The sequence below is a fragment of the Chenopodium album genome, chromosome 22 (assembly GCF_948465745.1).
Source record: "Chenopodium album chromosome 22, dcCheAlbu1.1, whole genome shotgun sequence".
NCBI classification, from domain to species: domain Eukaryota; kingdom Viridiplantae; phylum Streptophyta; class Magnoliopsida; order Caryophyllales; family Amaranthaceae; genus Chenopodium; species Chenopodium album.
Window position 1 is genome coordinate 31,599,843 of NC_137855.1, and position 27,139 is coordinate 31,626,981.

Here is a 27,139-nt window from a genome sequence, read left to right on the forward strand (position 1 = left end):
TATTTATTGATCACCATATTGCATATTTAAAGGGAATATGTAATTGAATATAACGCCTAATAAGATAATTTGGACGACCGGTTTAGGTTACTTTTTAATCTTGTTATTTAATCAAGTGGTCACAAATATATTAGAATTATGTGTTGTATTAATATTCAACCAATTTAGCCTAATAATAGTTTGGAGCAAATTGAATCATTGTTTGCATGCCTTAGAGATCACAGAAAATACTTTTCACTATGAGTATCGAGTAGAGGCCAATACAGGCGAATGTGACTCCATGACTCACTTCATACCATCATCCCCGATCCTCCTTTTGTGGTTCCGAACCATATGGAGTTAATTAACAATCTCATGGATTATAACTAGGGTGTAACCTTCATGGGTCAATCGTTGTTGCCTATCTCTATTTCTTAATCGTAGTTGCTTTAAATGATCCGTGAACGGTTTACAAGTTCCTTAAAAACTTGTTGGCGGCTCCCTACTTTGCTTTGTCCCTAATCGTATGTCAATTTCCACTTCCTATGAGTGTCAAGCATATTCACAACATTTTCCATAGATAATAAAAAAATTATTGCCAACCTGACCCGATCCAACCCGAATATTTGCTAACCCTAAATTAACTCGACCCAAACCCGACCCAGACGACCCGTTTGCCAAGTCTAAGTGTAACCAAGCTTCCTAAAAGAAAAAGGTCATTTGGTTACACTATACTAAATCCTATGCAAATTTTAACCTACTAAACATCAAGACATTGGCAATGATTGCAACATTCCACTTGTTAAAACCTTCACCTCACCTAAAACCTACTATGATACGTGCGTTATAGTGGGTGACTACTTGTCCAACAATTCACTATATATGATATGTGAGTTATAGTCATTATTGATACAAATACAGTTATTCGTGCGTCTAATGCCATAGATAGTAAAAAAATACATACTCATAATAACAAGAGATTAAGTATACATCATAGGCTTATAGTCATTGAGTGGATATATAATCATCATATCAAGTTGATCATTGCAGCTTGTGGAACCATAAAAAAAAGATATGTCGTCGTTTTAGATTGTCGAATAGAGCCTTGTGATGGGTCTTTTGATGATGTATTTTGTATTGTATTATTTTTGGGTGTTTTATGCTTGGAATAAGTTGTGTATAATTTCCCTTTATGGATAGGCATTGCCCCCCTTTTATAGATCTATAGGTGGTAGATTTTGGTTGAGAGAGATGAAGTTGACTTCCCTTGATGTTATGAAGTAGTTGGTTGACTTTAAGACTTGGTCCCTGGATGAATGTAGATTGATTTAGGCTTCATATTCATGATAACAGCCTCCTTGATTGATTAAAGGATGATATATATAGAAATGTTCTCCTTATTTTTAAGAACCACTAATAACAATCTTGACTCTTTCTAGCGTCGCACTACGAGACGCGTCATGTGACGTAGGGCGTCACCATCGCATGTCATCTCCTGATGTCATCTGACGATGTTGCGCCAAACATCACTATAGTTGTCGGGTGTCGAGTATTGAGATGCGTCACTAAGATGCGTCGTCACTAAGATGCGTCATTGACGTTAGTTGTTGCTTGGACATGGACATTAGGCTCCTTGGTATTCTTTACTTATTTTAACCTTGAACATCAAGACTTTTCTAACACGTGACTGTTTGGTAATAGCATAATAGGACAACCCTTCGAACTTCACTGTGTGTTTGGAATTGACGCTCATAACAATAATAGCCCCCATTTTATAGTTGAAGCATGCCGTAAACTAAGTAAATTATCTTTTCACTAGATGTTATATTTATCTTGGCACTAGCATTGCTTATTAGGACATTCTCTTGGTACCCTACCATCGTGTCGTTGTCATGCATGTACATTGGCATTGAGCGAGAGACTTGTGTGACCTCATCATTTCTCGAGAAATAGTGACTTTGAAATTGATTCCAAACTTTTGGCAGGTCGATGGTAAATTGAGCATTGATTTGAAGCTAGAGCAACCTATTTACAACAATTACTAGCGAAAAAGCCACTTAAAGAAAATTATTTAAATAACCATTGATTATCACTATCGTCATAACCATATAAAAAGATAAAATTTATATGATAAAATTTGGCGGCACGAACATGTATAGCGTCTTCTACTTAAAAAAATATTGTCAACACCTAAATTTAAATCAAAAGTTTTCCTTCGACATAGCTAGATATGGCACGCATCCCCAAGCGTTAACCTCGGTAAATTAATTTACGCGACTTGACAATTCTCACCCAACCCGTGACCCGAAATTGATCCGAAAATATCAACCCAAAATTGACCCAAACACAAAACTGACTCGACCTGACCCATACTCGACCCGAAGTGGAGTTGACCCGATACTTGAATTGACCTGATCCGAAGTTGACCCGTTACCCAAAGCGACCTCGATCCAAAGTGACTCAAAACATGAAGTGACCTGACCCGATCTTAACCCAAATTAATTGACCCGAATGGACCCGAAACCCAAAGCGACTCGAACTATACCCGAAATATCCTGACCCAAAATTAACTGATACTCAAAATGGCCTAATTGATTGAGGGCTTAATTACTTTACCCAAATAAGCACTTATCGAAAATAACCTAAACAATACACTTTTGTGTGTATAGTAGTATAGTAGGGCCTGTTCTGAATTACTGAACTAAACTAAACAAAATATTTTATGAGAGGAGAAAATTAGGAACTGAACTGAACTGAAAATAAGTTGAAGAGAACATACACTTAATACTTATAATTCATAAAGAGTTTCACTTGATTAGGAAAAGGGAACACTAGTTATTGTTATTATTATCATCAATCTTCTTTTTTAAATTAAGGGTCTGTTCTCATACGCTGAAATTCAGTTCACTTCAGCTCAGTTCAGTTTAGTTCAACTTCTAATTTCCTTCTTTTATAAAATATTCATTTCAGTTCAGTTCAATCAGTTCAGTTCAGTTCAGCTGAGTTCAGTCAATGAGAACATGCCCTAACAATAAAACCAGATTGTGAAATTAATATTCAATAATTAAGGCCTTGTTTGACATCATTTTTGGTTTTTAGTTTACCGTTTTTTTAAAAACCAAAAACAGGAAACAAAAAAAAGGTGTTTCCACTTTTTTGTTGTCAGTTTTCAAAATTATCATGATTTTAATAAGTCTAAATATTTTTTGATTCATTATGTGACATACATAATATACTTTTAATGGTAAACGAACTCTATAAAATTTAAAAAGTTTTACCACCAAAAACTTCTTCGATGGAAAAGTGAAAGCTCTTTAAACATGAATTTGATAATTTGAATTCAAGTTTTATAGGCGTGTTTCTTTTTTTTTTTTTTTTTTTTGGTTTGAGGGTCATCACTATTCCTCATTTCCTCCTAGATCTATATTTCTTTCTCACGTTTGCGCTGCACCTCTTCTCTCTCCTCCATTGAAGCGTACTGTCAATTCTCCATTAAAGCGCCTTCTGAGCTCTATCTCCTCCATTAAAGCGACTTCTGAGCTCTATCTCCTCCATTGAAGCAGCTTGTGAGCTCTATCTCCTCCATTGAAGCAGCTTGTGAGCTCTATCTCCTCCATTGAAGCAGCTCCCGAGGTAAAATATTTTTTTTTTTATCGTTTAATTTAATAGTCACTAACTCAAATTAGGGTTCTTCAAATGCTGATTATTGAGCAATTGGTTACCAAAACTCAAGTTATGAATGATTCTAACGAGCGATCTTGTTGCTGAAATTTTGCTATTTATATACTTAAATTAAGAGGAGTTCAACTTAATTTTTGATAAATTGAGTCAACTTTGATTGATAATGTGTTGCAGGCTTTGGTTTATATAACCCTTTAATGTCAGGATGAAACCATGAAAATGAACCCTTTCTCCAAGCAATATATTATTAATATTATTATGATAATATTATGCTGATTGATTGAAGTATAATGTTTAATTTTAAGGGGAAAAGAGGACATACATTGCTGCTTAATTGGGGGAGATCTAAATGGGTAGGTCTGTAAGATGAACAGCAACCGTCTTGTCCGCCCACGACGGAGCTTCTTCAAGGTTTTTATACTGGTGTCGTAGATTAATCTTCACGCCTCGCCTTGATGACGACCAAACGTGCTTATAAGCTACGTATCCTTTCGTTCTTATGCAATTGTTACTTAATTCTTTGTATTATTGTGTTAATTTTCTGAGTTATGAGACATTTTTTTGTCAATGCTTGGAAACTGTGGCCCTAATTGCTTGATCAGTGTCCTAAACCGTTTAGTTTTCCCTGTTTCTGTACTACATTGTCCAAAGATGGTTCTTTTATTTTTATGTATCGTGTCTTTGGATTTGTTTCCTTAACGGATTGTTACAGAGGAGTTTGTAGCGCATACTTCTGCTGTCAATTGCCTGAAAATCGGAAGGAAGTCGTCAAGGGTTTTAGTCACTGGAGGAGAAGACCACAAAGTCAATCTTTGGGCCATTGGAAAACCCAATGCCATATTGGTTAGTTCATTCAGCTTCAACATGTATATGTACTTTTACTTCAACAGTCTTGTTCAAAACAAATGGGTTAATATTGGGGGTTGGAGTATTAAGATTACACAAAAGGATTTTTGCCTTTAATGGTATAACAGAGGAAAATAAGGGGAAAAGAACATGATGTAGTTTGGTTTAAGTGCCAGCCACGCTTCATAGAGTTACAGGGTGGAGTTGTGATGTTACCGGAATTGGTAAACTTGTTTAAGACTAACAATACAAACTTATTTTAAGTATCAAGAAGCATATGACTTGGCCGGAATCAATTTAATTCTTGTCTTTATGTCGTTTTGTGAAGGGAAAGTAAATGAAAACTTTGAAGTGTTCTACATATTGTTTGGAGAAGTGGCATAGAAGATATCCACTTAGGCGTTTAAGTTTTCTCAAATTTTTTAGTTCTTGATCTTTATTGATCATATTAAGTGCCTCCTTTGTGGTATTGAACATTTTTCTTGCTTATAAAAAACTTCATGTAAAGATGAAAACATGGGGATGCTACGTAGTATATGGTACTTTTTTTTAGTGTTATTCCTGTCTCTTTAATTTGTAAAAAAGATGGGGCCAATTGGTGGTTATGGTTCTTCCAGAGAGTTGGCTCAAGTGTAGTTTTGCTGTAAGTATCACTACAATCTTACAAATAAGAACAGGCTTCTGAAACGTATATTGAATGTACTTGTTTTCTCAAATAACTGTGGTTCATAATTTGTTGAAATTTGTCTTCCTTTTTAACTATGACTTCTCATGCAGAGTTTGTCAGGTCACTCAAGTGGGATTGACTCAGTAGGTTTTGATTCTTCAGAAGTTCTTGTTGCTGCTGGAGCAGCAAGTGGAACAATCAAGCTTTGGGATCTAGAAGAAGCAAAGAGTATGTATACCAGCTGTAATTAGGCACATCGCATTTGCTATGTCTCTGTATTTGTTTTTGAGGCTCCCATCTATATGAAATTAATATATATTTCTTTTAGTTGTTCGAACACTCACGGGCCATAGATCCAACTGTATATCTGTGGACTTCCATCCATTTGGGGAGTTCTTTGCATCTGGATCTCTGGATACAAATTTAAAGATATGGGATATTAGAAGGAAAGGTTGCATTCACACTTACAAAGGCCACACTCGAGGGGTCAATGCCATTAGATTTACACCGGATGGGCGCTGGGTTGTATCTGGTGGTGAGGACAACACTGTCAAGGTTAGATTTGTCTTTCTGAAATATATAGTGTAGTTGCAGTATAGTTAGATTGCCCCTTTTACTTCATACTAGCTTCTAGTGAGTAGTGAGACTAGTGACTATCTAAGTGTTTTTTTTTTTATTTATTTTGCTGCTTCTAGAGTAAATTATGATCATTTTACCTTATTTATTTGTTTTGTTTTTCATTGTCGCACACATTGGAAGATGCAGGAATTTTAAGATGGGATACTAAATAATGTCAATCTGACAATTTTTACACTTTTATCATTCTTTCTTTCGTTGTTGCAACTTGCAATATTGAATTAAATTAACAATTTTCTTGCTGTACTGAATTTAGCTATTTCTTGTAAATTTAAGGATGCTGTTACCATGTTTAGGCATGTCGGTCCATCAATGGTCTTCATCTGACACATTGATAGAACTTAATCGCAAGCTAATCTAGCAACAGATATTACAAAAACTTAGATAGTACTGATTAGATAAGATACTGATTGGCACCAACCATGATATTGTACTTTATTCACATTTCGCGATTATTGTCTACCTCTGCATATATTCCAAAACTTTGAGAACTTCCTCTTTTGTGTGTAAACCTCAACAATAAAACAATGCTCTTAAATGCTATTTGATGATATATATCCTTAACTTGCTTTTGAAGTCTTGATTTCAAAAGCTGAATATTTAGGCTGTCGTTTCTTTGAAGTGCTAAAGTTCTAGTCATAGTGCAATATGGAATGCAGCACCCAGATTCCCAAAATTATGATAAATGTTTTACAACTTTAAAGGGCTAAGTGGCTACCATATTTTGATTGTTACCAAACAACAATGTGGAGTTATATCACCAACAAAATCAATGCTAACTTCAAAGATTTTGAAAATGATAGCACTAATCAAGTAATTGGGGAGTTAGAACTACATGGCAAGAGAAAAAGACTATAACTAATGCTTCTCTCTAACCCCTTATAGCGTTATGCATCCCGCTTTGCACTTCAATTGAAAAACAGTAAACTGTACTCACTACCTTATTATTTTTATCCACTTATACTAAACAAAACCCCACAACCAACATCCTCTTAAAATTATGTTCCCAAGAGAGATTAGAAGTTATTTGTGGTACGAAGGGAGTAAACATCTCTTAGTTTGACCCAAAACATTAAAGGGATAAACAAGCAAACCTGCTATTGTAGCTGTACGTATAGCTTTAGTTGGCCCTAGATAAGATAGATTGGGGGTGGGGGGTTTACTCTTGTTTTGTTTTCAGATTAGAAAGTTGCACAAGCCTTATCAACTACTGTCAGGTTGCAAAGCCTTAACCTGTGAAAAAGTTATGAGTTGCTGATGATGGAAGCTCTGGAGGTGCTATATTGGTAACTGTTGGTTTACTTAAGTTTTCTATTACTTAAGCCATAGCTTTACTATATTGTTTGACTTGATATAGTACCAATATTCAATATGCCTATGGTTTTTCTGTCCCATTTGCTCGGTTGATTTCATGAAGAGGAAGAATTAATCATCTTTGCTCTTACGTATTTGTGTCCTTTGTTTGATATTTATCCTCAGTTTTGTTTGGGATGAAATGGGTATGTTTGCCAATTATATTTCTGTGGTGTGTAAAATAAAAAGGAAGAAAGGTTGGGTTGCTGAAATATGGGGATGGTTTTGTTGGCAATGTGGTGGTGCTCTTGAGAAAAAGAAAGCCTTAGATTTTAAGAATGGAGTTTGCATGCATCAAGAGTTCAAGTTCTTACTTTTGAGGCTATTTAACTGGTTCCTTTGTGGTGGGACCCTTCCCCGGACCCTCGCCTAGCGGGGACACCAATTTGCACCGGGCTGCCCCCCCTTTTTTGTTTTGTTTTGTTTTGTTTTTTTTTTTTTTAATTGGTTAAATCAAAATCGTTGGGGAGCTTAATGTTTCTTTACTTTGTAGACAAATTGTTATCGTAATTGCTTGAGGGCACACTTTTAACCTTAAGGTGACCCTTGCTTGGCTTTTTTATTTTTTATTTTTTATTTTTTATTTTTTTTATCTTTTTTTTATTTTTTTTAATTTTTATAAATTTCTTACACCTATCTAAAAGATTAAAACTTGTTTTTCTAAATGCCACATCGCATAGGGAAAGAAAGATCCTTTGTGTAATTGTAGTATGACAAAAGCTAATTTCATATATATGTCATTTTAAAACATGGAAATTAATTGGTATTCCTTACCCATGTAAAAGAAAAATAGTACTACCTCCGGTTCGTAATATATGCAACTTTGGAGATTTTTATGTCTCACAAACAATACACCAAAGTTGCATATAATACGAACCGGAGCCCCGGAGGTAGTAGTTATTTTGGGTGGAGACAGTATAACTGTTTACCTCTATTTGCTTCTTTTTCTGCAGTTGTTATTGTGTAAACAATCCAATTAGGGTGCATTTATCTCAAAGATTTACTTGCCTATTTATTATGTGAAATTGTTTAAGAAGCAGAGTACACGGTCCTTATTATGATGCTGTTCTTTGACAGCTGTGGGACCTGACAGCCGGCAAACTAATGCATGAGTTTAAGTCTCATGAGGGGCAGGTTCAATGCATAGATTTTCATCCGCACGAGTTTCTTTTGGCTACAGGTTCATCACGCTTCCTTTTAGCTGAATATCATTTTTGTTTTTTTTTGCATTAAATCTGTTGATTTTTGTTAGAGTAGCTTTGAAAGAAATATTGATATTGGATTAGCTTCATCTTTTCTTCAACAAAGTTTTAGATTAAGAGCTAAAACAATAGATGAAAGTGGATTGGGTGTCTGTGATAGAGTTCACATGAAACTTTGGATTTATGGCACAAAGTTTCTTATATATAAAGAGGCGTATCATAAATCTGTATTGGAATTGGAGTTTATAGAGATCCATTTTTTTTTTGTATTATTGCTTCATGTTAGAGGGTTATGATGAAATAATGAAATATAACAGGGAGTGGGTTTTTATGAATTAGTTGTCCTTGAACATACATACTTCCTCCGTTCCACATATATTTTTATCATTTGGGCTTTTTAGCTGTTCACATACTCCCATATAATCATATATTATGATTTATACAAAGGGGAAAGGAATCATGTGGGATCTTGTTACATTCGTCTTGATAGATACTACTTCCTCTGTTTTTTTGTTTAGTTGACACCGTATGACTTTTACACTATTCATACAACACGCTTTGACTCGCTTTTTTGGTTTATAGATACGATAAAACATATTCATGTGGGATCTTGTTTGAATCGTTTCAATGTATATTTTATTAATATCCACTTTTTGTAATTTTACAATGTTGATAATTGGAGATATTAATCGTTAAAAACATACGTTGGCAAGCGTGATAATAGAAAGGTGTCAACTAAAAAAAACAGAGGAAGTATTAAAATATCAATTTTTTTATTATATTACTTAGAATATAATTGAAGATAAAAGTGAATAAATCTGTATGTTAGGAAGTGTAAATTCCTATATGTTGCAATATCTATGTAAAGGGGAAGTGAAATTCAGTATTTGTAATGAGCTACTCAACACATCAGTATATGGCTTTGAGATAAAAAGTTGACATAGGTTGTATGACTTGTATTTACCCATTTGGTTTGTTTCATTTTTTTTTCCATAAAGAGTCATGTTAATATATATTTCTGATGTTCGTATTGTATACACATGAACTTAACTGAATATTACTCTCCCTTTTGTGTTATCTGTGTGCTGATCTTTGTATCAACTTTGCTTATGTCTTGCATAGGTTCTTCTGACAAAACAGTCAAATTCTGGGACCTTGAGACTTTTGAGCTAATTGGTTCAGCAGGACCTGAGGTAAAAATTCCAAATAATGCTTAATCAGGCTTTGACTTCTTCCATCTTTTATTTTGTAGATGTATCTCATGTTACTCAGTTTCTGGTGCAAGTCACTCATTAGTTGATTTATCTTGTGCCCATAAGACATCAGGAGTGCGTTGTATGGCCTTTAATCCTGATGGGAGGACCCTGCTCTGTGGATTACACGAAAGCCTAAAGGTACTTATCTATCCCTATTTCTGTTGGCAATAACAAAGCTTGGGGATTTTTGTTTCTAATAATTACATGCCAAATTGATTCATCTTTTAATCCCACAATGTAGGTTTTTTCTTGGGAACCGATTCGTTGCCACGATACCGTGGATGTTGGATGGTCTAGGTTGTCAGATCTGAATGTGCATGAGGGAAAGCTTCTTGGCTGCTCTTATAATCAGAGCTGTGTTGGAGTTTGGGTAGTTGACATCTCGGTAAGTGAATTTGTAATCAAATCAATATATCTAGAGGACTATGTATGCGTTTTTATTTTTTATTTTTTTTTGGTGTGTGTGTGTGTGTGTGGAGGTTGGTTAACTAATTTTGATTTACAGTTAATTGATTTGTACATTGTTGTTACTTTGTCTTCAGCGGATAGAGCCATATTCAGTTCGTACGCGCTCCAATGGACATTCTGAATTGAAGTCTACTTCATCTGGTAATTTGTCATTGCAAAACGAAAACCCTGCTAAGGTTGGATCAGGCCGGCTATCAACATCACATAATTCAGATTTGGCAGAAAAAGAAACAAAACCTTCAGGAAGGCATTTGGTAAACTCAAACCAATCAAATAAAGATTCCAGAGTCTCTCCTAGTATGTCAACAGATTCACTTGACTATCCTGTTTATTTACCGCTGTTCCTCTTTTAGCTATATTGTTCTCTCAAATGCTGTTGTTCAGAGATACGATGCTGACTTGTTTTCCTATTGGTTATGATTGTTGTTAGATCCCGGTGGTATACCTAGCACCCCTCAGCGAGTCAATATAAGCACTAGTCCAAGAAACACATTGCAACCTACAGCGGTAGTTCAGAAAAGGAATACCTCAAAAGCACAATCAACACCAAATGCTTCTATAAACAGTAAACCTGATGTTGCGCCCATAATTGTCCCAAGAGATGATGCAAGACTAGAGCAAGCAGAATTCAAGAGGGAAGTATTTTCCAGGAGAACTGTTCCTCATCCTTCACAGTCTAAGTCTTCTGAGTCGAGAAGGTTTTCAAGCGCAACTGAAGAATTTGATGGGCTAACTATTACTGCCCAACCTGAAAACACAGCTGTTAAGGCACCAGAAATGAGCGGAGTTGCAAACAAGAGTATGTTACTTGCTGCCAGAAACCTGAATACTAGTCTTCCTGTTACAGAGAGGAACCTGAAAGAGGATAGGTGTGTCGGCTCAATGAAGGTTGAATCTAATTCCTCATTGCAGCCTCTTACCAGCTCTCCGCTTGACAATTGTATGTCCTCTGATAGCTTCCTGTAATATTTTTATTTTAATGCACTGATTTACCACATCAAGTACAAGTTTGATAACTTTGGCTTGAATTGACCTAGTAAGGCATTAATTTACATCACGTTCTTATCAGGGCATCTGTTGCCCATGGAAACTTGTCACATAACATATCATTTGGGGATCTAGTGCTAGACACTTAAATTCCATCTCCGAATCTTTTCCATGAGTCATTGTAAACAGTAAAAAACCGTGAAGCAAGGTGGTGCTATGCAACTGGTTGGGTAACTAAGATATGAAAGTTATGATGAGAGTATTGAATTTGTACTTTAGCAAGTAGCAAGTTGCATTGGTCCTTCTGTCCTGATACAATCATTCTTGTGTCTCTGCTGTGGTCCTTCTGTGTGGTGAAACTGACTGCAAATGTGTAGAAAACCATTTTGTAGAGCTAAGTGGCTTAGCTTTCCCGCTTAGTGTTACTGTGGTTGAAGCTCACTTGACACCATTTTAAAACACTTATGAAAATCATATCATTTTTCGTCAAGGTTTCTTTTCTCCATCCTTCATCAGATTCCTGAAAATATAGTAGTCTATTATATGATATATACTGACTTCCTTAGATACCCATGAAAAGACACATTGGGCCCAGTGAGAAATTTGCTTATGAGCTTTTTATGCTCTTTGCTTGCTGATCTGATCTGGTCTGGAGCTTAGTGTTATTCGAGATTTCCCAAGTATATTATACCTTTTGGGTATAAATATAGGATTGTTTGCTCAGTGTTCCCATCATTGATTAGGAATGTGCTATTTTACGTGCAATCATCCAAGCTTTTCATGTTTCGGATAAGGAATCTAGCCTCCCAATTACTAAGCAGAATCTTAATTGTTACATGTGTAGTTATAAGTATCGTTCACATGTCAGGGTTGAGGATGGCAAATTAATGAGAGATTTGGGAGTAACAGGAATTGTTCATATATGGTGTTAATTTTTTAAGGCATAGAGGCCTTGAAAGGGGACTTCAAGGTTTTGAAGCAGTATAAAATATCATGTATTAGAAAATGTTGTAGGGTCTTAAGATTGACTCTTAAATTGTAGAAACTATGGAAGTAACAAATTTCAAGCTTATGATTGGAAAATCAAATTCTGATTCCTCAGCTATGACAATATAAGTGATGGTTTATTGTATATTTTCTTTACAGATGAAATTCGAGTACCTAAAACAAGTAAAGATGCCGGTTCCACAGAACGTGCTGGTATTGCCTTGATCCCTGATAATTTCTTCTTTTTTGATGTTCTGGGTTGCCTCATATATGGTATCTGTATATCTGAATTTTGTGTTCATTTCTACATGAACTAGGAAGAACCCGCTCATTGGTTGCAAACTGGGAGAATAGAGAAAGATCCCCCTCTTCTGAAGATCTTACTACTACCAGCAGTACCTCTATTGCAAGCAGTGTTGTTGACTCACGCCCTATAAAGATGGTATGCTCTCCATGATCCCTTGTGCTGTCAGCCTTTTCTTTCATATGCTTTTTTATGGCTACTGCTTGGTATTCTTAACATTGTGACATTAGCTCTGATACTTAATTGGATAGTTTCGACCATCTCTTTCCTATTGTAATTGTTTAGGTGCTGAGACTTTAGCATTCCTTCTGTCCCTGCTCAAACTGAACAGTAATTTGGGGTACAATGATCAAATCGAGAGAAAAAAGTGGGTGGGTTGGCAGTGTTTCCTAAGCAGAGAACGAACATACCAAAAGGAAAATGCCTTGCTTTTAATCTGCCTTTATGGTGATTTTTAATTTCAAACTAAGACTCAGGGAATATTATTTCATTATGAACAGCTTTACCACTTAAAATATACTGATTTCAGAGCCATGATATTCCTGTTATCAAGTGTAATTAAAGTTAGTTATCCAATTGTTAAGGTTGGTTCAAACATTAGGGAGCAGTAACATCCCAAGGTAGACTTCCATGAGTTTAGAATCTTACTATGTTATGATTATATGTGATTGTATTCCACGCAAAATGGTTTCTTATGTTTGTTTTCCAGCCAATTAAAATGCACACTTTAATGGCTATCCACAACTAGGATTTTTCTTTATTCTTAAATGTCAACATTATCCAAGCTAGAACCAGTGAATTTCAGACAGTGATAACTTAATAGTCATTTGGTGACCATCTGTATAATTTGAAAACTGATAAATGTACAATGATGTCACTGTGTTGATAGATTCTCTCTCTTGGCAGGAGTATGTAGGTATATTTAAGCTTTATCTGTTTCTATCTATTCTTTTTTTATTTTATTATTATGGAAGGGGAGGTACAAACGTACAAGTTCTTGTTTGATAACACTGAAAAGGAGATATCTTAGTAAAGTTTTGTTTGTGAAATTGGTTTAGGCGTTTAGCAGATTGCATACTGTATTTTGAGATTGAGTACTACATTGGATTGTTTAGAGTTGGGTCTGGAATACATCTGTTTCTCTTCACTCAAAAGGATGTAAATATTCCTGTGCTTGACATCCTATTGAGTCTTATTCTCTTGCAGATTTTCATTGCTTCTTTTAAGTGGGTTTATTTATTTATTTATATTTTTTTCCATTTTCTTTTTCTTTATTTGGCGGATAAATTAACTTTCTTTTTGAAACAAAGGGAGTCTGACAATGTGAATTTCATTTTCGCCTATGTTATTAAATATTCGTCGTTGCTTTCTGCAAATGTAGTAATCTCTATATTTTTTGTGATAATCCACAGAAATCTAAGCCGCGGGGCAATTCTCATTCGACTGAAAAAGACATGCCTTCAGTGAGTTCAGTCACAGACGATGATATTATTGCCCAGATTATTGGAAGGCACGATCATTTTCTTTGTTCTATGCAATCACGTCTGGGTAAATTACAGGTATCTGCCAGAACCTTATGTTTCCTTTTTTTTTGTTTTTTTTTTTAAAAAAATTATTTTTTTTGAATTATATTGTTTTTTTCTAAAATTTATTTATTTTTATAAAATTGGCAAGTTGGTTCTAATTCTTCCCCCATTATTTGAACACATCTAATTTTATGGGTGTCTAGGATAAACTGGAAGCTAAGAAAAACTTTGCTGATAACACCTTAACCCTTAGCATAGGCTGAAACATAGCGGCAAAGTCTTTATTATCATTATTTTTTCATGGGTCTTGTTGGGAACCTGGAATATGGGGGTGGGTGGGAAAGAAGTTTCAAGAATATGTAGTGCACTGTAACCTGCATGTGTTTTCTAATGTAAGTCTTAAATTGCTAAAGTTACCTCAACCAGCATGTAAGTCTCTGTTGAGTGACAAGTGAGAGGATAGGTATTGTAAATGATGGAGGGGAGTTGTTTGATGCACATCCTTTTTATCCTCTTGGAATGGGAGTTCAAAGCTGGGGGCTGTATCTCAATTTCCAACATTTATAATAGCATTTTATGCATCAGTACTATACTACTTTGTACCTAGATGCTAGAGCCTAAATCTAACTTACGGACTGATCGGTAAACCGTGGCTTAGTCATCACAATATCTTTCACCAGAAAGTAATTTCTGCTGTTTGTGATGTAGAATAGAAAAGCATGAACAGTTGGGAACTTGGAATAATTTTAGAACCTAATATAGTATTGGGCATTTACGCGTACATTCCTTTATGCCTTCTTTTTTCTGGGTGGAGAGATAATTAACTTAGTTATCTTTCAAGTGCAACAACTTTTATTTGTATAATTGTATTTTTGCTGTTTCTTTGTGAATTTCTGTTTTTGCAATCGCAGCAGTGCATATCTAGTGTCCCAAGACCTCTCTACTGGTCAAAAGGTCCAACCTATTATGAGTCCGTTTCTCCTATGAATTTTTGTTTAGTTTTAAAAAAATACTTTCCAATCTGCTTGATTAAGGAGTTTTCTGTTTCATCTGACCTATATTTCTTTCTTTGGTCTTCGTGACTTCATCCTAAATAACTCTTTTGATTCTTTACCCTTTCCCTTAACCTCTTTTTATGTCTTGACACGAGGGCCTTAGGGCAAAGCCAATAGTACTTGATTTTGTCCAATCTTACTTAGGTAGTTATTTCTTCTGCTTGTTTATATTTAGTAATGTTTATGAAGCTTATTCGAAGGTAATCTTGTCTGTTCTGGTTTTCTTCCTTTGATTTGAGCGTCAACTAGTGTTTTGCTAATTTTATGTCCATAACTTGTGCCTCATCTCACCTTCTCCCACTCTTTAAATGGCAAAAGTAACTTGATTTCTGAAGCAAACCTCTAAGAACTACTATTAAGCTACCTCAATGTTTGGCCTCTTATGTTGCTCTCTATTGAACTGAAATAGTAGAATACTTTGTTTTAATGAGCTCACACCTCTAGTCTTTGAAAACAAAAGGAGACTAAGTCTGGTCTATGTATTAGCAGTTCCTGATAAGATTTCACAAAAAATCACTATATGCTTGTCTGCCTTACAAATCTTTTGTCATAAAGGCAGTATAGTCTCGAGAGTTTTTGATGATTTGGAAGCAGAAAATTTGTCAATTTGTAGTTTTAAGATCAGTTATATTATTGGTACTGAACAAGAACGAGATGTCCGCCAGCATTTTTTTACTTGGTCAGCTTAACTGTAATGGACTGAGTTCGGTCACCCAGTGGAAATCAATATAACAACGCACATTTCTGATTTTAACTAGCAAATTAATAAAGGTGAAAGCTTTAAATTGATTGATAATGATGGAAGGGTAACAAACAATAATTTAATAGCTTAAGGCTATCAATCTTCGATAGTGAGTTTAGCTCACAACTTTCCAATAATGGCTTTAGGCCATAACTCTCCAAAAGGTTCTCACCATATTTCTGCCTACCTATTTCCTTCCCTTCCCTTCCCTCTCTATATATACTAAGGATTATTAACCCTAACAAACTAATATTACTAAAATACCTATACTACCCCTCCAAGCTACTCTATTACAATACCGGCCCCCTAAACTTCCACCTTGTCCTCAAGGTGGTTTATAATCGGCACTTGAAACTCGGGCTGGGCAATAGTGATCTCCAATCCAACTCTTGAAATGGCCAAAACCGAGAGCGAGCTGCAGCGAGAATTTCTGTTCATAGCTGAAAGTTACTATGGCAGAAAAATCAGAATAATGTACCAGCTTGTCGTGATAGTTAATTGAATTTTGGGTAGAGTTGGTATTTGTTGACTTGGGATTGTAAGGCTGTAAATTGAAATGAATATTTTGGTTTAACCCTTGGCCAAAGAAATGAGAGTATGTGTTAGGAGGATGACTACAGGCTGATGGTTTTGGGGGCTCAAGGTTATAAGAATGATAGTGGAAAATTTGGGTTATGAACCTGGAAATTAGAACCAATGTTGGGTGAATGGCCCTGAAGTTAACAAGCCCAAAACATGAAGGATAAGGCAAATCTAATACATAAGCAACTTGAACAATCCTTGAGTCACCACAAAATGTGATAGATTGGGCTTTAAAAGAGTGAGCCCACTTACTTGGGAATGGTTTAACCCATGTTGTATTACACCAAATACCATCAGGTTGCCATCTAAGCCATTCTTTTGTTCCTTTGACAATATTACCCTTACTATCCCCTTCTAGGTTTTCCTTATTCTCCAAGCTAAGGACAATTTCTACGAAGCTTCTCATACACCCCGCTTCTGAAATTTCACCCTTTTTGACCAACAGACCCCCCAACAACAAAAGACATCAGTCCACCTCCGACAAGATCACCACCACCTGTAAAACCACCAGCGAAATCACCACGCCTCTGCTGCGTGAATCCACCACGACCAACACCACCTCTGCCATGGACGTTCCTGCCCAATCCCCCCCCCCCCATTTTCTCCGGCGACCCAACATCGCAGACCACTTGTAGCCCTTTATTCCTGCACCCCACACACACAACCCGGTCCCCCCCGACCCACATGCACCAGATCTGCCCTTCACGAAGACGCCTCCTTTTATACTTAGGCCACCAATAGTGGTGGTCTTACTACTATCCTCACCCTTTCCGAACCAACCAGGTCCTTCTCCGGACCCACTAGCTGTTGACCCGCCTCTCACGAAGCCAACTCCATCCCTGTTGAGGCCGCTTCTAGTGGTGGCCTTACCACCAAACTCACCTTTTTTGGCTAAGGATCCAAGACCACCACCGGACCCTCCTCTTCCAGTACCTCCCTTCTCAAATTGTCTGCTGGTGAACCACCTAAGACACCAACTAGCTTCTTTCTCGAACTACTTTCCTCAAATTGTTTTTGATGTCCACCACCAAATTCGCCATCGGCTCCACCTTGATCTCCACTAGGGGTGAGCAAGACCGGGTACCCAGTCAGTTTCAATGGACCCGGATCTGGAACCGTTTATAACCGAAATCGAGATTTTGGAACCGGAACTAGAACTGGTTGTAACCGGGTCCCATAGTGGTGGAACTGGTCCCGGAATTGGTGGGAACTGGTTCCAAGACCGGGTACCCAGTTCCTTTATCATTTATTTCCCAAAGTTAAAACTAAAGTGCCATTTTAACTGCAAAATTAATTTCTGAATACTTCGATGAGATAATAATGCATTGTCCAAATTCACTAAACAATTACTCCCTCTGTCCCGGTTTACTTGCAACATTTTGACTGGACACGCTTGTCGATGCTTATGTTTGACCGTCGATATCTTTTATTATATATTTATAAAAGCTATAAAAAGTTTATATTGAGAAACTATTTATTATAATAGAGCTAACAATATCTTACATGATTACATTGACTTTTATATAATAGCTAAAAAAGATGGTCAAAGTGAGATGTGTGAATAGTACAAAAAGTCAAAATGTTGCAAGTAATTTGGGACGGAGGGAGTACAAGTTAACTATGTAATAAAAAAAAAACACCCAATTGTGATACTCCATTGCTTCATTCTTTGCTATTCGAATCATGTTGCACAAAAAACAATCTCTTAAATTATCCAAAACCTTCCTGCTTTATCAAAAGAATCACGTTGATTCATTCTTAAAGTTTTTTTAAGAGGTAGGAAATTGAAGATTGAAGAGAGAGAAAGAAGTATTGTAAAAGAGTAAAAGAGCGTTTGAGTGAAAATGAGGGGGCGTGAGAATGAAATACGGAGGGAGGCTAAGAGTTTTAGGGTTTTGTTTGATAGGGGATTGAGAGCTTTATAGGCAATTGGGCTTAGAAATTAAAATGGGCCAAAGAGAACTCTGTAGTTTCCTAAAAACACAAACAATCCACATACTAACCTACGAGGTATCATATCTAACCAGGTACCCAGTGGGTACCGAGTCCAAAATATTAGGACTTGGAACCGGAACTGGTATGAACCGGGTCCTTGTTTTTGGAATTGGAATTGGTTCCAGTTGAAGTGGTTCCGGGTCTGGACCCACCGGGTCTTAACCAGTTCCGGTTCCAAAACCGGGTACCCAAATTTTTTGCTCGCCCCTAATCTCCTCCAGCGAATCCATCCCCAAAATCGCCAAGCCTACCACTAGATTTGACTCTTCCAAAACCCTTATCTACGTAATTCAACTCACTGCCAAGGTTTTCCGAACTACCAACAGTAACACCCCCTACAAAAATTCCCTTATCATCCTCTAATCTAGGGTGTACCTGCTCCTCCACTTCATTATCTGCATTTTCAATTTCATCTTCCAATTTTGCTTGATACTGTCCTTCCTCATCATTGGAGAATAAGCTTTGTTAGCGATTTTGTCCAAATTTCTTTGAACATTTTTATGATTCTCTTTGTGCTTTCCTCTATCTCCTTTGAGAATATCTGAGGTGACACCTTTGTTTCCACTTCGATTGATTGTGGATTGATTGTGGCAGAACTGGAGTTGGTTGCTCATGCCAAGGCTTTATAGATGACGAGCCGAGATAACTCGCCAACACTCTCTTCAGAACCCACCACTCACGTATCGGTAGCCACCTGTGTTCACATTCAAACCACTCCAACGCTTTCCCGCTAAGCCCAATGATGGCAGCCTTCAATTTCACCTCCTCATTAAACTGGAAAAATTGGAAAGTATCCTCTAGTTAAAGTACCCAGTTATCCAGATTCCTTCCATTAAACTCAGAAAGTTGAAGCTCACATCGGACTCTTCGTTCATCATTTAGATATAGATCATCCACGCTCTCTCTTGCTGGAAATGTATGCATCCCTCCTAGATCCAATTTTGCATAAGCTGTGATGCCTCTCTTCCAGCAATAACAAACACCATTTTTTTTATTTTAATTCGTAGTGGTGGTTTCCGGCACCGGACAGCCAGGAACACCGCTCTGATACCAAGTGTAATGGACTGAGTTCGGTCACCAGTAGAAATCAATATAACAGCACAAATTTCTGATTTTAACTAGCAAATTAATAAAGGTGAAAGCTTTAAATTGATTGATAATGGTGGAAGGGTAACAAACGATAATTTAATAGCTCACAACTCTCCAATAATGGCATGAGGCCATAACTCTCCAAAAGGTTCTCACCAATTTTCTGCCTACCAATTTCCTTCCCTTCCCTCTTTATTTATACTAAGGACTATTAACCCTAATAAACTAATATTACTAAAATACCTATACTACCTCTCCAAGCTAGTCTATTACATTAACCTTTTCTGATGTTTTTACAGGCAGTGCGTAGATTTTGGGATCGTAATGATGTTAAAGGGGCTATTGGTGCTATGGAGAAGATGGCTGATCATAGTGTAAGCTTTCTACTTCTGATGTATTTTCCACTTTTTCCTTTTATTTCCCCAAGACACTTCTTTATCATTTAAAAAAAATAGGAATTCTTTAGCTCAGAGCAGGTTCATTCTCCAATCACTATGTAATGCAGGTCATTGCTGATGTAGTTAGCCTTTTGACAGACAAAACTGACATTGTTACATTGGAGATTTGTACGTGCCTCTTGTCACTACTTGCAAGCCTTCTTGAGAGTGATATAGATAGGTAAAAAGCTTGCTGCAAACTTTTTATGCTTTTAAATTAGTCTTCATAGTATTGATATTATTGTAAAATGGAGAGGCAAACTGGCAGATTGGTGCTATGTTGCCTCACCATGGCACTACCAAAAGGGTCATTCTGATGTAAAATGCTTTGTGTAGAAACCCATTGATTAAACAGCCATATGACTATAACCTGATGCTATAATGATAATTTCTATATAATTATAACTAAATTACAGAAATGAATTTTGCTGCAGTTGAAACTACCAACTTATAATCTTTTTTTTTTTTTTTTTTAAAACCAATTTATAACCTCATTAAAGGTAAATGTAAAGATTTCATTAAAATTTCTTAATGCTATTACAAATTCGGTTCATGGATTTTGAAGGGTGAAAGAGAAGAAGTTGATGTTGCTAAATATGGGGTAACATGATGACCGTCATTTGGACCATTTGGCTGGAACAAAATGGTCATAGCTGTAATGGAGTTGCCTTTTCTCTTGATAATACATGAGACAGTAACTTTGTTAGTGTCCTTATGAGCTAAGGCACCTTAGTGTCATGACTTGTCTCCTAACCCAATGAGCATTGTTCGGTTTACCCCTGTATCCGTGATATGGCCATATGATTGTTTGTGCTTCATACCTCGGTGATGTTGCTTGAGGTCTATTGCTTAGAGAGTGCCATAACCTGAAAAGAAGTACTGTCGAGGTGGCAATGCCATTTTTATGGTGTTAGCCTTATAAAGGAATTTAATTTAAGGTTTTGGTAGTGCATATATCAAAGGTCTCAATGCTTCTGTTTCCTAGTTATTATATTTTTTTTTCAACGTTGGTTTTTATAGCGAATGTACATGATTATATTCTTTTTGAAGGTCTTTTAATTAACAGCTTAATTATACTCAGGCATTTAGGTGTTTCACTTGATATGCTGGTAAAGGTGGTGAGAGTATTCGGTTCAGTCATTTATTCTGCAGTATCAGCATCATCTTCTGTGGGTGTGGATATTGAGGCAGAGCAAAGGTGTGCATTCTTTCCTTGACTTGCAGTTTTGTCTATGTTGCTAGACTTGCTACTTATATTTTGAAGTTTTGCATTAATTCGGTCATTTATCCTGAATTGATTGTGCTAGAAGAGTGAAAGGGTAAATCTGTCATGCTATATTGTTATTTGCTCCTGTAATGTCATGTGTACCTTTCAAGAAAATTCCTTGACACATATATAAACATGTTCAAGCTAATGCTAAAGCTAGCTAAGCGTAAGGAAATTTTGCGAAAAAGGACTTTTTTGTGAATTATATGTGAGAAAGTACCTTATATAAAAAAAAAGGTGCCAGATTGGGGCCTTTTTTGAAAAAATAATTTGTGAGATGGGACCTTTTGATGGGAGTCCGGCCATGACCTAAAATTTCCAGCGTTGTCTGTCACCCTTTCCCCTTCGCCTACCATTTTTTCCATCTCCCACTGCCATCATTCTTTGTCAGCCCTCGTCCTCCCCACCCTGGAATCCTGTTTCGTTTTGGGGTTTTCAGGTGGGAGGGAGAGTTTTTGAGGGTGGGTGGGGTTTGTTTTCGTTGGTGGTGGCCAGTAAGATGGCTAGGGATTGGTAGTTCAGCTTTCGAATGTTAGTGTTTAGGGTTTTGACAGTTGTTGCGATTAGGGTTGCAAACGAGCTGAGCCGAGTTTTAACCTGTTCGAACTAAGCTTGATAAGAATTATTCGTGTTGGAACTAACTCAAGCTTAAACGGAGCTTTTAAAAATATTGTTCGAGTTGGGCTCGTTAAGAATTTAGCTAGTTCGAGTTTGTTCACGAACGTACTCGTTTGCATTTCGAGTTTCAATTCGAGCTTGAACATGTCTAAATCGGGCTTGATTAAATAAACGAGCTCTAATTTATCATCAAAAAAATGGTTTCCTTCAAATTTAAACACATCCATTTAATTTATATAAGATGTTTATATTCAATCTATAGAAAAAGGTAATGACGGAGTTTTCATGCTTTTACATGATGAAATAATTAGTACTTTTTACAAATGAATATGAATAAAAGACATAAATTTTTCAAATTTTAACTGGGCGTGAATAAACTTATAAATGGACTTAAACGAGCCTTAGTTTTAAAAAGCGCGCCTAGGCGCTGTTAAGGCGTAAGGCGACGCGAGGCGCAGGCCAAAACGCCTCAGCCTTCCTAGGCGTCGCGCATTCCAAAAGGTGCGCGCCTCAGACCGCCTCAGCCAACGTGTAAGGCGCATCGCCTGAGCCGCCTTAGGTTTTAAAGCGTGAGAACAGGGGCTTTGGATCAGTTTTTGTATAAAAATTACATTTTTTTTTTCCAAATTGAAGCTTACCCAGTCTTTATAAAGATAATTCGAGCAAAAGCCCCTTGTTAATTGAACAATATCACTGCAATTTGACCCCTAATTTTAAAACCCTAATTTTCGAAAACCCTAATTTACGGGTTGCTTTGCAACTGAAAAATTGGTGAGGTATGCTACGGCAGACATGGCTGGAGATCTATCCCCGGTGTTTTCCGGCAGCAAATATACCGGTGGCCGCCACCGGTGAAGCAAACCAGGTAGGCTTCTTTTTTCCCTTTTATTCTCTCTCTTCGATCTCTACTCTTCTCCATGCTTTTCTTTTTCTGCTTCTTTTTTCTCTCTCCTCTACCCACCTAAAATAACGTAAAACTTTTTCAGTTTATTTTTATTTTACTTCTTTTTCCCTTTTATTTTCAATATACAAAAGCCTTTTCCTTTAGTCCTTCTGATAGTTAGTCACGTGACCAGTCTGACCACCTTTTTTTTTTTTTTTTTTTTTTTTTTTTTTTTTTAACTAGAAAAAGAAGTAAAATAAAAATATATTTATATAAAAAAACTTGCGCCTCATATCCAAGAGGCGTGCGCTTTCGCTCCACGCTTTGCGCCTAGGCTCCAAGGACCCTTTGCGCCTCGGTGCGCCTCACGCTTTTTAAAGCTTTTCATGAACATTACCGAGTCGAACATGATGTTGTTCGAGCTTTGTTCATCTATTTGACGAGCTTAAAATTTTTGTTCAAGCTTGTTTGTTAGCTAAACAAACGAAGTTTTGACCATGCTTTGATCGAGCTTGTTCGCGAGTAGTTCATGAACATGTCGGCTCATTTACACCCCTAATTGCGATGGCTGGTTGGGGTGGAGGAGGTAATGGGGTGCGGGGGAGGGGAGGGAGGAGAGAGAACGGTGGTGCTATAATGGAGGGGAAGGAGGAAAGAGAAGAGGGTTTTTTTTTTTTTTTTTAAATGTCACGTGCGTGGCACGTGATAGTCAATGCCAGAAGTTTTGGGTCAATGGCCGTATTCCGTCACAAGATCCCATCTCAAAAAAAAAAAAAAAAAAAAAAAAAAAAAAAGAATTAAGGTCCCAATATGCCATCTTTCTCACAAATAAGTTACTAAAAAAGGTCCTTTCTCACAAAATTTTCTAAGAATATCTCAAATTTGGCTTGAGCTCACCATAGCTTTTTGACTGCTTATTTGAGTTAGCTTGTTAATACCTAAGGGCCTGTTCTCATTGACTGAACTCAACTGAACTGAACTGAACTTAACTTAGCTCAACTGAACTGAACTGAACTGAACTGAACTGAACTCAGCTGAACTGAACTGAAATGAATATTTTATAAGAGAAGGAAATTAGGAGCCGAGCCGAGCCGAGCCGAGCTGAATTTCAACGTAAGAGAACATGCCCTAAGGTTGTTTGAGTTCAATTTAAGTCAAACTATAGGCAAGAATATTTTAAAATGAGCTTTATATATGCTAACTGCTTTATCAAAAGAGGCTGTTATAAGTCTTATAACTCATGGGACATGTGGGTATAGTATAATGGATTTGTGTAATACTGGAATGGGATTTTTGTTCTTTCCTTTATAGATTTTTTGTGCTAGTTTTAATCCTGTGCAATGCATGGGTGTTAAATTTATAAATAAAAAAAACATTTATAGAACATAATGAATTTACTCACCCAAGTGTTAAAAAGTATGCAATATATTAAAACAATTAAAACACACGAGATAAAATAATTACCCAAGTGCTATGATGGGCAGTTTGATATTTTAGGAAGTTCACTTTAGATTTTGTATAAGATTTTTTTATAATGCGTTGCCAAGTATCCCTCTTAGTATTGCCTTCAGTAGTATGTAAATACATGTCTTATAAGCTACTCAGAATTTTTGTTTTTTTAAAACCATAATACGAAGTATTGCTTTACCAAACCTTGAAACTCTCACTGAGTTTAGCCAAGTTATTAATGCTTATGAAAAATTTTTTTAACCCATAAAAATGAGTTGTTCATGAGCCTAAATGAGCTAAACGCCATATTATGCGAGCTGGTTTGTTAACTAAATGAGCCTGACTTTTTTTCCTGTTTGTTTATTAATGGGTTTTGACTGATCTTGGTGTGTTGCTCATGATGTTATCGACTCATTAACATCCCTAAGAGAGGATGTGGAAAAAAACACAACTATGATGAACATATATATATATTTGGGTTGACAATTGAGGAACTGACAAAGGTCATCTGACATAAGACAATATTGCCTCTGTTAAAATCTGTAGGTTGGAGCGGTGCAACCTTTGTTACATTGAACTTGAAAGGGTTAAGCTATGTCTGCCAGCGCTTATGAGGTTAGCGTTTCTTCTGGGTGTGTTTTAATCTTCTTTTAAATTAGACTTTTGAATAATCAGCTCCTTTTGCTTTGTATAGAAGAGGGGGCTCAGTTGCGAAGTCTGCACAGGAGCTAAATCTAGCGCTAAGTGCTGCTTCTGAATGATGACAGATTCCATTTCTTGATGGAACATAACATCCAAACCACCTGACTGTATTTAATCGATGAGACTGCTGCACCTGATCTTTCCCAGTACAAGTCAAACACCATAATGCAGCATGCAAGTTCATGCGGTCTGGGCTTGTGTGTTTAATCACATGCTAACTGAAATCATTAACCAATACTGTTTATACTTCATGGTTACTGAAGGCGGAAGCTTACTTGTGTAGCCCCACCTGCTAAAGTCAATGCAGGCGGCCACTGATCCATTGCGTCTCGTGGAGCGAAAGCTATTGGTGCTTTTACTCCTCTAACCCAATATTCTGTAACCACTGGTTTCTTGAGTGAAGAGGTGTATAAAATTTCTTTTGTTCCCATTTGTATTTGTGTACCGAGAAATTTGATTCACTCAAAGATGCTTGTATGTTCAATTTTTGTGCGTGTCGTGTAGATAGCTTTACCTGTGTTGCTGCTGCTTAGTTATCTTCAGTAGTACTAACAAATTATGTTGGGAAATCTTTGAGGCTTCTATTATTGGTAGTAGATTTAGTCATTCCAAAGTAGGGTTTGAGAGTGTAAAGCCTTGGTATGGGCCTATGGGGTAATGAAGATATATGGTGCTACTTCAAGTTTTTATTGAAAACATAACTTATGGCAGTCTATGCATTGTTTATATACTTCACCAGCTTCTTGAAGATATATAATTATTGCACGATGTTAATGAATTAACCTTAGCTCGTAGAGGCTGTTTGATCAAAATATAATGCAAATCTCGATTATAATTTCAATTGGCATATTGTAGAATTGATATTATTGTACATTCACATATTGCAGAAATGAAGTAACGCCCCTTTTTAATTTGATCACATATTGAGGACTGTTGTAGCCGATTGACAGAATTTAGAATCAGATACATGCATGCACTTGAAAACACATTTGATCACACTCTAGAATCCAACATGTTGATTTCGAATGAAAATATCTTAAAATCTAGAGATGATGTTAAGAGGATACATTTGATCACACCCTAGAATCCAACATGTTAACTTACGTGCGTGATACGGGTTCTAAACTAGTTTAAGTATTAAAATCAACCCAATTAATTTAAATTTCTTGATTACCATGACTTGTTCTCTCTTCCTGACGACCACTTCCCTTGACAATTCAACAACACCACAATTTCGAATAGGAGTCGAGATGGTAGTGTGTCGAACTCGTCTTTGTAGAATGGGAATGGGGATGGGAGTGTGGGTTTAGTACCGGTGATGCTGAAGATGGGAATGACAGGGATGGGAAATTATAATGGGTTTGAGCAGAATTAGAATAATCATAACAAATGTAATAATCATTATTATTATATTCAGCTTAGTAATGGTGGGAATGGAATGATGATGCAGTCAGGGAATAAGTATGCTTCAGTCATGGTCCTGGTAATAATTGAAGATGGAGCTGATTTTGGATCATCTATGTAACAAAAGTACAGAGAAGTATATTTTCTGATTTATCATCATGCTTCAGTCATGGTCCTGGTAATAATCAGAAAAGTATATTTTTATGAGAAAGGTATATTACTTTTCTGATTTCATTAATTTTGAGTTTTTTTGGATGATTTTTATTATTTGTGAAAGTTTTGATTTTGACTTGAATTGTGATATTTGATTGTTTGATCTAAGACATGTTCACTTCAGCTTAATTTCAGTTTAATTCAGTTTAGTTCCTAATTTCCTTCTCTTATAAACAATTCATTTCAGCTCAGTTCGGTTCGGTTCAGTTTAGTTTAGTTCAGCTTTATTAGTTCAGTAAATATGAACAAACCCCTAGTATTGATTTATTGTGCCTAATTCTCTTGAGTAAATTGAATGTCATCCATCCTTTTCATTATCTGTTTGTTGCCAGCTCAATGTCATCTATCCTTAAAATACAGTAATTACTAATTTACTATGATGGCATAAAAGTTTCATCACAATTTTAAACAAAATGTCATTACCATTCTCACTATCTATGACCGCCTAATGTAAGAGTTCTAATCACGGCAATACATGACTAAGAAATCCAATATCTATCTATAAATGAACAGTGAGAGGGAAGATTGCCAACGTCCCAATTAAGAGAGGAGACTATCAATTGGACAACAATGGGAGAGTGACCATAATTAATAATGAGACTTGCACAAGGAAAGAGCCGTGAGATTGGGGGATGGGGTGGGTAAGTTATTGTGAGACGATATTAAGGTTATTGTGTGACTTCTTTTTTGCGTGTCTCACAAAAAATAAGATGAACTTAGATTTAGGCATACCGACTTATTGTGAGACATTAAAAGTTAATCCCGAAATAATGGAAAAAATCAAATGGGGGCGTGCTATGAGTCAGTCACT

At 36.4% G+C, this 27,139-nt stretch overlaps 1 protein-coding gene across 3 annotated transcripts; it reads left to right on the forward strand.

Annotated features, from left to right (window-relative positions):
• The first annotated feature begins 3,379 nt into the window (after positions 1 to 3,379).
• LOC145604837 (katanin p80 WD40 repeat-containing subunit B1 homolog KTN80.4-like) lies at positions 3,380 to 25,498 on the forward strand. Of its 3 annotated transcripts, none has more exons than XM_081660810.1 (19): positions 3,380 to 3,612; positions 3,966 to 4,143; positions 4,373 to 4,503; positions 5,284 to 5,401; positions 5,502 to 5,728; positions 8,240 to 8,342; positions 9,487 to 9,557; positions 9,684 to 9,758; positions 9,862 to 10,005; positions 10,163 to 10,385; positions 10,519 to 11,028; positions 12,222 to 12,275; positions 12,380 to 12,504; positions 13,779 to 13,925; positions 19,655 to 19,729; positions 19,861 to 19,973; positions 20,874 to 20,990; positions 24,556 to 24,624; positions 24,707 to 25,498. In XM_081660810.1, exons 2-19 carry the CDS (start codon positions 4,116 to 4,118, stop codon positions 24,768 to 24,770), a joined length of 2,394 nt encoding a protein of 797 aa, XP_081516936.1. In that variant the 5' UTR covers positions 3,380 to 3,612; positions 3,966 to 4,115; the 3' UTR covers positions 24,771 to 25,498. The 3 variants fall into 3 exon arrangements, 2 of the variants coding, with proteins under 2 accessions (XP_081516936.1, XP_081516935.1); XM_081660809.1 differs by having other exon boundaries at positions 24,704 to 25,496; XR_014104963.1 differs by lacking the exon at positions 24,707 to 25,498 and having other exon boundaries at positions 19,892 to 19,973; positions 24,556 to 24,569.
• The last annotated feature ends 1,641 nt before the right edge of the window (positions 25,499 to 27,139 follow it).

Bases quoted from the DNA above. Each gene is read 5' to 3' on its own strand.
- LOC145604837 (XM_081660809.1), top strand. From the start codon at position 4,116: ATGACGACCAAACGTGCTTATAAGCTAC. The intron at 8,343-9,486 runs GTTCATCACGCT...TGTCTTGCATAG, and splicing joins CGAGTTTCTTTTGGCTACAG to GTTCTTCTGACAAAACAGTC. The intron at 20,991-24,555 runs GTGTGCATTCTT...TAAAATCTGTAG, and splicing joins GATATTGAGGCAGAGCAAAG to GTTGGAGCGGTGCAACCTTT.